At 36.4% G+C, this 12,632-nt stretch overlaps 1 protein-coding gene across 12 annotated transcripts in view; it reads left to right on the top strand.

Annotated features, from left to right (window-relative positions):
* Positions 1 to 12,632, top strand: part of LOC100890824 (RNA binding protein fox-1 homolog 3) — a 63,671-nt gene that overhangs the window by 22,568 nt on the left and 28,471 nt on the right. For 9 of the 12 annotated variants that reach the window (XM_030984596.1, XM_030984595.1, XM_030984589.1 and 6 more), the window contains exons 3-4: positions 6,716 to 6,892; positions 7,814 to 7,867. In XM_030984596.1, coding sequence (XP_030840456.1) covers positions 6,716 to 6,892; positions 7,814 to 7,867 — 231 coding nt within the window. The remainder of the gene's footprint in view (positions 1 to 6,715; positions 6,893 to 7,813; positions 7,868 to 12,632) is intronic. The other 3 variants (XM_030984598.1, XM_030984592.1, XM_030984599.1) reach the window with 1 other exon arrangement.

Below are 12,632 nucleotides of genomic sequence, written 5' to 3'. Positions count from 1 at the left end.
AAGGCTCGAGTGTCAGCTTGGAGTGGGCCATCATCAATCATGTAGTATCCCCCTAATTACCCACAAGTTCCTGTTAAGAAGACGCTCTCTGATTCATTAGATGCCGAATTCTTCAGCTTCGATGGTCTCTAATCATACAAAACATCCAAGGACGGTTGTTTTCTCTGTATTCACAGCTCTTAACCTCCCGTAAATGTGAATCTTTTTATCTAACACTTAAACTTGTTCACTCTTTCTGTTACTGCTGTAGCCCTGTACTCATCTTGTGCATTGAACCTCTGTACATCTTTGCCTCTCTCCTTCTCCTTCTCCTCTTTTCCCTTCTCGTTCTCATTCTTTCCCTTCACTTTCTCCTTCTTTCTCATACTCTTTTCTTTCTCATTCCTTATCTTTCTCTCTCTCTGTCTCTCTTATCTTTGCTCTCTATCTAATTTTCTATCAATCTTTTCCTTTCAATATTTCTCTCACTCTCTTTCTTTTCAGATCTATCGATCAGTCTCGTTAATCTGTCATTTCCGTAGAGCAGTATTTCAGAGAATGCTTGTAAATTTCTAGATCTCAAAAGCGTAACATTTATGTGTCAGTTAACATTTTGTTAAACTCGCAATAACACATTCCAGCTACGTCTAGATTTGTAATTTTAAAATACTCAGAGTAGGATACAAAGTAAAAAATAAATGCAACCAAGTTTTTGAAATGCTGAACATCCCTTTTTGTTTCAGTGTTCACTTTACCTAATTTATTCTTCCTATTTCAGCTGCATGTAGCCATGATATTAATACATATTTCATACCAGGGTATATATTGGTGTAGTATCCATAACAGTGAAATACATGTAGATGTAGAGAAAGATGGAAATGGAGATGGCTGTCAAGCTGTAGGTTTTCTTGCGTGTTTGTGAAATGAACTGCTAGCATTGTGAATGTCTCACTTCAAGAGATCAGGTTACCATATGGTAAAGTGATGTGTTATTTATGCTTTGTGCAGAATAAATGCACTTCTGTGTCAAATTGAAGAACAGGGAGAGTCTCTCATACAAGATGCACTCTCTCGTAGGTATACCTCACTATTATTAGTACCAGTACTTCATGATTATACCTTGCAACCACAGAGCTGTTTATGCATAAATTCTCAAGAAGCAAATTGAACAAAAATGATAGATCTGCTTTTTAAGTGTTAAAAAACATCTGAGCCTGTCTAATAAATCATAACCACACACAAGAAAAAATATCTATTTGGTAAACCATGCTGTGAATCTCAGGGCTTTTTGAAAGCTTTTCATCGTTTCCCAACCAAAGCCTCATTACCAATACACCAGTACTAACAACCACACTGCATAAAAACATCTCTCTGCATCCCTATATGTTCTCGACAGACTGTTTTCTCATTAGAGCTGGAATTACTCACACGATTATCATTAAGGAAGGCTGAGGGACAGAGAAAGAAAGAAAGGAAGCGGTCGGTCGTCGTCGAGAGGGAGGCGGAAACGGAGGGTGAAATTTTGGATCCTCGTTTTTAATAATAGCTCAATTTTGCCTCACCGGTTTAGCCTAGGCATACCAAAGCCATCGCAATCTTATCTGTGTATGTAGAGGTGGAGAACTGGCCAGGCATCTTTCCCTTGTCTCTTCCATCTCTCGGTTTGTCTCTCTCTCTCTCACTAGACATATTGGGTTGGTGTTGCACATGACTGCACTTCAAATGAAGTTTGGGATGAGATATTAAAGAATTCAACGGGGAGGAACCAATGCACATGGCAGACCAATCTGCTTCTATTTCAATACCTCACTTATCAACTCATATCTCAACCCCCTATCATCTTTGTCTACTGGTAAAGCGCTGTTGCTTTCAAACTGCCTTCACTCTGGAACCAACTTGCCACACCGGTTGCACCCAAATCCTGGTGAACCTCTTCACATTCTGAGTTACCAAACTGCACCTACAGTAGTTCCACTAAATTTCTCAACCTATTTATCTCAGGGATTGTGTATATGGTGCTTGTCATAGCCTGTCAACAGATGCCACAACTCCTTCATTGCTGATTTTACTCTGTGATTTTGTATCTGATGGTGTATCTTGATGCAGATTATTGAGCCAATCGCCACATGAGTTGTTGGCAGTGACCTCTGACATTTCATCTTCTTTAGGTATTAGACAGAAATCTAAATAAAATTGTGAAGTTGGAACTGCCCTAAAACTTTTTGAATGCATCATACAGGCCTTTTGGTGGGATACTACTTAAGGATCATCAATGATTAGAACATATGAGAAGATATAGGAAGATATAAAGCGCTACACCAAAGCACCGAGCACCTCACCACTAGGTCTACCACATTTGTAAACAGCAGACCAAGTTACGCCTTCGGAGCATTCCAAGAGCCGAGATTCTCTCCCTTATCTAACCAAGATGTACCAGCTTAGCATTGTGGTAATTCTCATGCATTCTTTCAAATGTAAATCTAGCTGTGTAATAAGTCTATATGGTTCCCCATTTTTTCCCGGGGCTGCGTCAGGAGTCGGTTGTGTATGCTCGCTTGTGTGTGTGTATACCGGTGAACGAACCTGTAAACATATACGTTGGTTGCGCCCCGAGGTCGATATCTTGCGTCTGCTCTTACCAGAACCGTGGCGCGTGAATGGAACGCAGATTCGTCAAGAAATAGGGGTAGTTTGGTTATGGAATATGGCGCCCCGAGGCATTTTTACTAATCCAGAATTTTCTTTCCACACAAGAGATTCCCACTTGATCTTATGAAGATGGTAATGTATTACACGAAGGCTACGCATATAAGCAAAGCATACATATACACACAGCAAGCAAATATTTTCTGAAGATGCGATTCAAAACGGGCATGTTTGGGTTTCTCCCGTAGCTCCTACAGTGCTGAGAGCGGCCGGCTCATTAGGTATTCAAAGCAGGAAGGAGTGAAGAGGCATCCGATATCAGATAATAGCTGCGGATTTGGAGGACAGGAAAGGGATTGTGAGGGATGATGTCCCGTAGACTGTGAAGAGGATGAAATGCCCACTCCAAATCCATGGCTATAACCTATTTAGAATAAAAAGGAAAAAAAACATCTACTTACTACATATACCTATATGTATGTGTGTACGTTCAGAAAATTCCACATGCATGTATAAGTTAATTCATATTTGTTTTAGAAAAGGAACAAGACTGCTATGTTAGATTTATTATTTGACTGGAAGTCTATTGTTTTTACACTAAAATATTGAACAATTTGTAAACACTTTCCTTTTCACGTTTCCAATTGCTTTTAACTATGAAGACTAAACAACATAGTTATGATATTCATTATTATTTGTAGAAGGAAAACACCACATCTGTTTACTTTCCCTATTCTACCATCAACATAAATACATGTATACCATGAATGTTGCTTTATTACCTGGCCATAGTAAACACCTTGCGGTTCAGAGTCCTTTTTCACCTTATGATTCTGCCCTCATCTGCCTATACCTGAACGATAAGCTCTAGAGTTTAGCAGAGCTAACGTATCCAATTTGAATTTCTACCTCGCATCGCGTATTGGAGTGAAAAGCATTTAAGGAGAATTTAGAGGATGCATTTAACTCAATCATGGACCTCATCTCATTCCAATCAATAGCTAAAAAGCCAGAGGCCTGTCATGCAACATTGTTGAAGATTGTATCCATGTTTTGTATACCATAGATACAGAATTCTTCATAGCTCTGTTGTGCAGTGGGTGGAAAGATTGACGTATTGGTCCATCTCGTATCTGCCCACGAGCGCAGGAGCAGGAAATGTAACTAATTCGCTTCCATTATCAGCCGACGTCCGCCAAACAGAAGACCCCAATGTGCCCTTCTCGTTTGACTGATTGAAGAAGTGGAAATGCCGCGTGTATACCGTTTGAATTTTCAGGAGCTATTTGCGCAAATTGATGGGCCGCAAATGGGCGAGACATGCTACTAAACGAGAGGCAAAGTTGTGCAAACACAGCGACGGGAACGAAATCAAATCATGATATGGAATTTGGGGAATTATTTGATCAAGACTCTGGGTCTGTGCCGGGTTAGAAAGAAGCATCTGTCTGGAATAACAGAGAGAGTTGTCTGTGCGTGGAAAAAATAGGAATTTTGTGTCGATTGCATGTGCTGAGTTAGGTTTTTTCCCCCCATATGTTCTTCTTTTATGATCCGTTTATAAAGCTCCTTGTGTTTGTATACATCTATTGACGTTTTGTCAATTGACAAATGCCACCTACGTGAAGTGTTTATTTCTTTGATCTAATTATCTACATTTTTGCATGTGTTTACACCTTTTATCTTCTTATAAGACCCATGAAGTCATCAAAGAGAAAAGAGGTAGTGTTTTAGATTACCAGCCGATGAGTAATGGTTGAAACCCAGATAAATATGCAAGGATAATTAATTCTGCATTTAATAATAACACTTTCATTAAACATCATTGATATTAAAATATCTTATGTAAAGCATAGCATTCTGTAAAAAACTAAGGCAGGAAGTCATTTCAAGAATGGTCTTTGATCTGAAGTAGACAGAATTTAACAAAATACTGCGAAGTGTTTCATCATTATGTGTGCTAGGGGAAAATGATGACCAGGAGAGGGGGCATTGTACAAAAAATGTGCAACTCTGAAGATGATACCCGTATATGGTGGGCATAGACTCAAGTAGAGAATAATGACATCTTTTCGTCGGATAGGACTATCGATAAAGAAGCCCACAGGTGCAGAGTGATTTTGATGATACCCCTGGCCTATGCGGTATCAAGCCAATATATCCCAATCAGCTGCTAGCTACATCTTATCAAGTTTGTAACACATTTGTCACTGTCAACTGCCTGATGATACCAGGTCGCATGGCAGATCATTTGTGAGCTTCATGTGCAGATCTATCTCACCAAAAATAAACCAGTTCACATCTTGTCTGATGAGGGCCAGAAGGCATTAGCTCCATGTTGAAGTTCTCCGAATTACAACTATTCTTACTCTCGGCAGCTGACATAAAAACAAGATTGTTTTGAAGATTTCTTTTGAAAAGGAAAGAAAAGTCATATAGTCTGTTCGGAGCCAGAAGGGCATTAACTCATAGTCTTTTACACAGAGTTACTACCTTTCTGGCTTTAAACAGAACATGTTGAAGAAATGATTGCATGGTGGCCGCTCCCTAGCCAAAAGTGACTTTGGAATACACATTGAGTACATACATTAAACTGAATCAAGCTATGTCTCTTTAAATCCCGCTATGTATAACGAGCATTGTTGAGTGATTGTAATCATTGTACAAATGTGAATGCGATATGCAAATAGAAAGTACTTCAGTGCGCTTGAAGCTGAAAACCACTCCTGTGGACAACATTTGTGATATTGCTGTCATTCTCATCCATCGTTGAGTGGAATATGTAAGGGCGCTATCATGTTCTGTAGAGGATAGGGGGTAGAATAACTCAGTTCAAAGAAAGCTTGTTAGCACTTCAGAGTACATGGATGCTGTAGACAGTCCTCAACTCCTGTTGTTGCAATATGTATGAGCATAGCAGATATCAGATTACCGTTTACAATTGAATCTGGTTGAAAATAATAAGATGCGGGCAGTAGAATTAGTCTTTGTGGTCATTGACTCGTCTTGAACCTCAGAGTAGCAGAGGAGCACATACAGTCATACTTTTTCATAGTGGCCACACCTATTTAGTGAACCTGCTTGTAGTGGTCACCAATATTGTCTCCCCTTAGTCAGAAATATGTGCAGAAGAACCTGTTTAGAAAGGCCATTGGCCTATTGATTTCACATACATCTATTTTGTATAAATATTTGTATAGATTTGTTTTGGATACCCTGTTTACAAAGTCTACTTCCTAAGAGGCCACCCTCTCTGTTTCCTATGGGTGGCCTTTATAAACAGGTTTGACTGTAGATATGTATCAGCGTTTGATCTTATTTCCCCATGAGTTCAAATGAGTTCAAATCAGCTGAGTGGCGCTAGATCTCACCAAACCTCAAAGAGTTAACAATCTTTGTTTTTCACCTCGACCAAAAAAAGAAGAAGCCCAGTTAAGCGATGCTGTCGCCTCTCGATAGATAGGAGCAGGGAAGATGAGAGAAATGCATTAAGGAACTGCCACTGCTAGTGGCTATACTCCATGGTAATGAGGAGACATTCGATCTCCTGGGTATCGTAAGCAAAGATCTACCCATCCTGAGATTCCCCTCTCACGACAGCTAGGCGCTTATCTTGCGAGGAGTTGGATTGCATTAAAGTCCATTTGGACACCTACTTAAATCTAGACTTTTCAGCTTCTCTCCTCATGTTCTGTCTAAGTTATAGGAAGAAGATTCAAGGCGAGCCTAGTAACTTCTGGGTCATAGGAAGGAGAACAGATTATTGAAATGTTCCTCCATCAGCTTATGTAAAGGTTCTTTGTTTGTTTTCTTTGGTTGCCAAGGAAATGAATCCAGAACCCTCTATACTACTACACCAAGATTACTTGTTTACAGTTGCTTTTGAATTGATTATTCATGTTACAGAGTTTTATTTTGAATTTTCCAATTGCCTGGTCTTCTCAATTTTGAAAATGAACATTTTCCAAGTTGCCCATTTCTATTTATCCCTGTCTATGCATCCTTCTCTCCTGTCTTGATATCATTCATGCTTCTGTTGAACAAGGTATTTTTACAGAACATCTCTCTTTGTTTTCTTTCGTTTTTCCAGGGCGATGCACAAGCGTCAACGAGCCAACCCCAGCCTTCCGAAGTGGTCGGCCAAGCAGTAGCGGTAGCAGCAGGAAAGCCCGGTGAATCCCCCAAAAGACTTCATGTCTCAAATATTCCCTTCAGGTTTAGGGATCCTGACCTCAGGCAATTATTTGGGGTAGGTCCGCATGGACAGGTACTGTACACTACTCTCTCTTTCTTTCTCTCTCTCTCTCTTTCTCTCTCTACCGCTGCTGAGAGGTAGAAGGGTGTTACCTCGTTCAAAGTGGTACACTTAAGCACCCTTTTGCCTCTTAGCACAGGCATGCAATCTTCTAAAGATGTTAATGTATTAATGCATCAATGCATGAACTTATTTGAAAGATTTGGAATGGTGTCTAGAAGTCTTATCCACCAGCAGTATTAATGGCATGAAAACATGATAAAACAATTCACAGACAGATACGATAAACTATTATTAAAGATAAAGACCAGTTATGGTCATGCGATTGCATTGTGAAAGAAACGTTGTGAAATCGATCAGAAAAGGTTGATCATCTAGTATATAAGTATTGGTGTGTACTGCAAGGTTCTCTTCTGGAATCATAATAAAAAAAAAATGATAAGAAATTTAGCCCAGTCTTGGTAAAGTTACAAGCACTGTACACAGAAAGATGTATATGGGACTACGCACACGTGAGCGACACATGCGTTTATCTCTCACACACCAATAGATAAACTAATTTACCAAATATCTCAATTAGTAGGTGGTTTCCTGGCAAAATTTTATCATCATGTATTAGTGAAAACATATTCTTTTACATGATTGGTAATAAGAGCTTCCATTTTACTTTTTGAAATTGGGGCGTTTCCAATACTGGTCTTCACCTTTAAGTAGTGGTAAGAAAGTTGGATATGTACCGGGTACCTGTATTTTCAATTTTAATCTATCAACTATGTTTTTGAACTAGTCCAGCTCATGCATGGTTTGGAATGTAGCTTGGATTGTAATATTTGAATATCAGCATTGAGAACCATGTACCTGTATTTTCAGCGTTAATCTATATTTCAATGTAATTCATTATTTATTTCCTTTCTTTTTTCATCATTCCTGAAGGCCTTTGGCACCATTTTAGATGTTGAAATCATCTTCAATGAGCGGGGAAGCAAGGTATGTTTTCTTTCATTCAGTCTTTCATACACCACATGATAAATACTGTTTTATTATACCAGTACATACTGGATAATCAAACCGTCTGCTGAGAGCCAGAAGGATGTTAATACGTCTCCTTTTACACAAGATTTAATACCCTTCTGGCTCTCAGCTGACAAAACACTTTGAATGATCATCATAAAGAACAGATTTATATAACATTGAAGTTGATGCTTTGGTATTTTTTCAATATTCATTCAGCAAACAAGATTGTCGTGAGTAGTATTCTTTACTCAGTTTGCTGCCCTCAACAGATTTAAATTTTTTTTTTTTTAGCAAGTATTGAATCTCCAAATAATCGATACTTCCATATGAACATTTTCGGTGATACAATTGGTTTTATCATTTTGTGATTAAAAAATGGTGATAGTAACAACATCAATCCTCTGAAGACTTTAACTACTTTGAAAGATGGTGATGGGGGCGGGGGCGTGTATTCTTAATGATGGTCATTCAAAGTATGTGTAATTGAATATATTGTATGTTGAAAGGGTGTCGTGGTGTTGCACATGTGCTGTAAGAAACAAAACCAAATGTTACTCTAATTGAAAGAAAGCTATTACTCTTACCAGAGAGCATTTACTCAAGACTAAGAGAAAACATCTCCAAATCAAACATTTCTCCGCTGAAATGAATGATTCCTTCATGCCGTCTTCAATAAGATGACTGATAAAAAAAAAATTAATATTACAGTACTATGCAAAACACAACAGCCTTTCAGCAACTCAATAAAATTAAATGGAAGTGGTACATGCAGCAAGGAACTCAACAGTTTATGGTTCCGTGATGGCCTAAGGGTAAAAGACTACATTTTTTGATAGGGATTTTAATTGCGCATAATGTGGCCTAAAGGCATTAATGCAAACGTTTCAAAATTCAATGGCGCGCAACTGACAGAGAAGCTCTTCCTTGTATAATGTTGGCGCCTGCTTGGTGCAAAAAGCAATAAGGCATGAAAGCCAAACATGGAATAAATATGAAAGATAAAAACAAGAAGTGATATCAAGAATTATTTTATCTTTTCCTTCTAAAAGTTGAAGTGAGAACACTCATTAGATACATTTGAATGAATTGAAATTAGATAAAAATGCCATGTTTAGGTTGATTTCTTTTGCCAGTGTGCCACTTCAACCATTTCTTATCAACCAATCTTTAGAATATAAAGTTTAAGAACATTTTTTTTTTATTCTTGACAATTATCTTTTTTTAAGAACTGAATTTTGAATGAATGAATGCGTATGTGCCTGAAGTTATGAATGCCACAATGTTTCTTTGTCTAATTTCTCATCTGTCTGTCTGTATGTTTGTTTGTTTGTACGAGTGTATGTTTGTGTGCATGCGTTCAGACTTGTTTTTTCAAGTCTGCTATGTCAGTTACAGGAGGCACTTACATGGCGTCTTTTTTATGTCGTACTCGTCTTCCGTCCGAAAAAGCCGATTTGAAGATCATTTATTAATTTGAGTTATTAAGCGCCTGACTTGACAGAAATTCTATATCCAAAATGACAAGAAATATCAAAAGATAGAAGGCGTGTGATTGTGTTTTTTTTTTTCGTTTTGCCTGAAAGCATGTTTTGACCAAAAACAGATGCATCTTGATGTTGATGGAGCTCTCCTTATTACCATGGCTATCAAGGTGTTTTTTTTTATAAAAACTGAATAGGCCTTCATTTTTTTAATATCCAATCAGGGGCTAGAAATATTCCTGATCAGTTATATATTTGGAATAATAGGTCCTATAAGTAGAAAAGGGGTTTTGAAAATAAAAACAAGCATATGCAACCAAACAAAAATTGCTGTTGTGTAAGGGCTAGATTGACAAAAACTAAGTCAGTATTTAATTAGTGTGGGGTCTACAGATAGCAATTTATACCTTAGCTATAATGAAATTCAATTTTCTCTCTACCATTACACAAGATATGATGCAAGATCAGTAATCCATTTAATTACTTTTTCTTTTACGAAATTAAAAAAAAAGAACAAGAAAATAGATCTTGGTTATTTAATCAGATCAACTTGTCATGGGAAGAAATTAATTTACCAAAACATATTGGCTTGAACAATTTTTTGAGTATTAACAAATTATTAACTGGGAAGAAGTTAAGGAAATCCTGTCAAGAAAATTTCAGATGGGGGAAGGGGGTCATCAGTGTCTCTTTTGGGGGGGGGGAGGGGGGATCGGGTATTCTTTTTCTGTTGTAAGTAGCCACATAGGTAAGAGGAGAGCTTTTGCTAACAGTGGAATCGCATGAAGATTGTTTTAGTAACACTGAATGAATGAATGCTCCTCATTTTTTTCTGAAGCTGACCACATTTTTTTCTATCACATAAATGCATGCCTGATCTTACCAAAAATATAATCCTCAGATTTAAAAATTTGATCTGAGGTCTTGTGGGGTGGGGAGTGGGGAGGGGGGTTGATAGAGATGGGTAGGGGGTTCATTGTAGATGAAAAGATAGTCAAATTAATTTTCCATTCTTTTGTGTTCTACAAAGGTAACTCTAGAACACACCTGTTTTCTTGAGGTGTTTATATATTACCATGGAAACTAAGACTAACACGTTAACACTAACAAAATACAATTAAAGCATGGAGTGTTTGTTTTTCTATTCATATTAATGTTTTAGCCTCCTCTTTATCGGCCCTGATTTCCGCCCAAGAATCAAAAGTCCCTGTTTTTTTCAATATTTCTTTTGAGAGAAAACACAGTTCCAGAAATATTCTTTTAAAACCTGAACCCGATTTTTCTTAGTGGCATCACATTTCTTCCTTTTTTTATGAACTATTTGTAGTCTAGAAAGCAGTCTTTTTGCTTCTCACTCAAAATCACTCTTTCTCTGTGAATAAAAATCACCTTTTTCATCGCATTTGCTCACCCCAAATCCTTCTGCATTGCAAAATCACTTTTCCCTGTAAATATTGTAATTATTCCATTTTGCTTTGAATCAATAAGATGCTCAAAGTCACTGTTCAAAATCGATTTGATATAAGGTACAGGAAAAAGAAAATTACCTGGTATATAAAAGAGAGTATACATTCAATTTTCTGTATTTAATGTATTTTATATTATTTAAGATTTCTATGGTAGAAATGATAATCTCCATATCAAGGTGTATTCATTCTGTTTAGAAACAAATGTAACTATTTAGGGAACCGTGTTAGGTGTATCTTGAGCAATTTAATGGTTATTTATAAATTAGAAGATATGTTCAAGTAACATGTCTTTGTGTCACTTCTCAAAGACATGAATGCAATTTGTCAAGAATAGGTATTGTTGATATTTTATGTGGTATTTGTCAAATCATTTGTTGTTAAATTAACTCATTTGATTGGAGTGGAATAAGTAATAACAGTTGAGCATGTTTGTTGGATTAAACAAAACTTAAGTCAATAGGGGGGAAATACCTCAGCCATCAAGTAAATATAATGAGCTATACTGATAATATAAAACGAGTGGGAGAAAAAATCACCTGTATTGAAACATATCATATATATCAAAATATCTCAACTTTCCAAAATGAATTGATGAAATGAAATGAATAGAGTTACTTTTCCATAAAACATTTATTTATTTATTGTGTAACGACCCTCCAAGCTTCACTTTAGCCATTAGGGGAAAGATTTGACACTAATTTTGTATGGGCACTAGAAATGACAAAGGATCAGGCATGTAGGACTTTATTATAATAAATTCAACACTTCATTTGTAGCTTTTGTCAAGAAAATTAAGTGAATTTAGGGTTACATGATTCATAGTTGAAATGTTATCATGAAAAGCAAGAATAAGTATAGACTTACAGGAACATACATTCTTAGCCCCCTATTTTCTAATCAATTCAAAATTGATTAAAAATTGATATAACAGAAGAAGAAAAAAGGGGAAAAAAGAAAAAATAACTCTGAAGGAGAAAAGAACCAAATAGGATAGCAGATATTCTGTTTGTGTTCATGTCATACCATCATCAAAATTTGTCAACATACTGTTATCCAAGTGTTTTTTTTTAATAAGATTAATATAGTGCATGTTTTTTTTAAGGGGTCAGCTTCAGAATTTGAATGTAGGAGTGTTCCGCCCCCTGTTGCCTCATTGATGCATTTTGATCAAATTCATGTGAAATTATTCTAGTTTTTGTGATTTTGTAAATCAAAAAATTTACATACCTGTCGTAAATATTGATTCATCCTAAAACTTGAATGTTATCATTTTATTTTGATGAAAGAACGTTGTCTCATTGTCAGCGACGGATTTGAATGTTTGAGAAATGATTCCAAATGTGTTCTCATAAATCATGTTTGTGAAGTAAAAATGTTATAAATATCAAATTGTTTAAATGTAATGTAAATCATACATCTTGTCATTCAATGATAGATAGAATGCTATCAAATTTGAATGACATCTGATACATGTGTGAATATCTGTGAATGCTAGCTTTCTATGAATTCTTTTGATAGGATACTTTTTTAAAAAATCATAAATTTTACATATTTTAATAAAGCTTAAAAAACAGTATCATGAAGATGTTTTTTTTTAATTAATGAATTTATATTTTATTATCTTTTTGAATTGGAAGAAATTACTAGTTAAGGCTCATTTTGCTCCATTTAAATAATTAATGATACATTTTGTCAGCTTAAAATTCAATGTTTTTGAAAGATATTGAAAACAATATGCAAACCTGAACCTTTTGATATTCAATTACGTTTTTATAGCGAAGAAAACTC

This window comes from Strongylocentrotus purpuratus, unplaced genomic scaffold (genome assembly GCF_000002235.5).
Source record: "Strongylocentrotus purpuratus isolate Spur 01 unplaced genomic scaffold, Spur_5.0 spur5_scaffold_14, whole genome shotgun sequence".
Classification (NCBI taxonomy): domain Eukaryota; kingdom Metazoa; phylum Echinodermata; class Echinoidea; order Camarodonta; family Strongylocentrotidae; genus Strongylocentrotus; species Strongylocentrotus purpuratus.
This window is presented reverse-complemented; position numbering and strand designations above follow the sequence as displayed.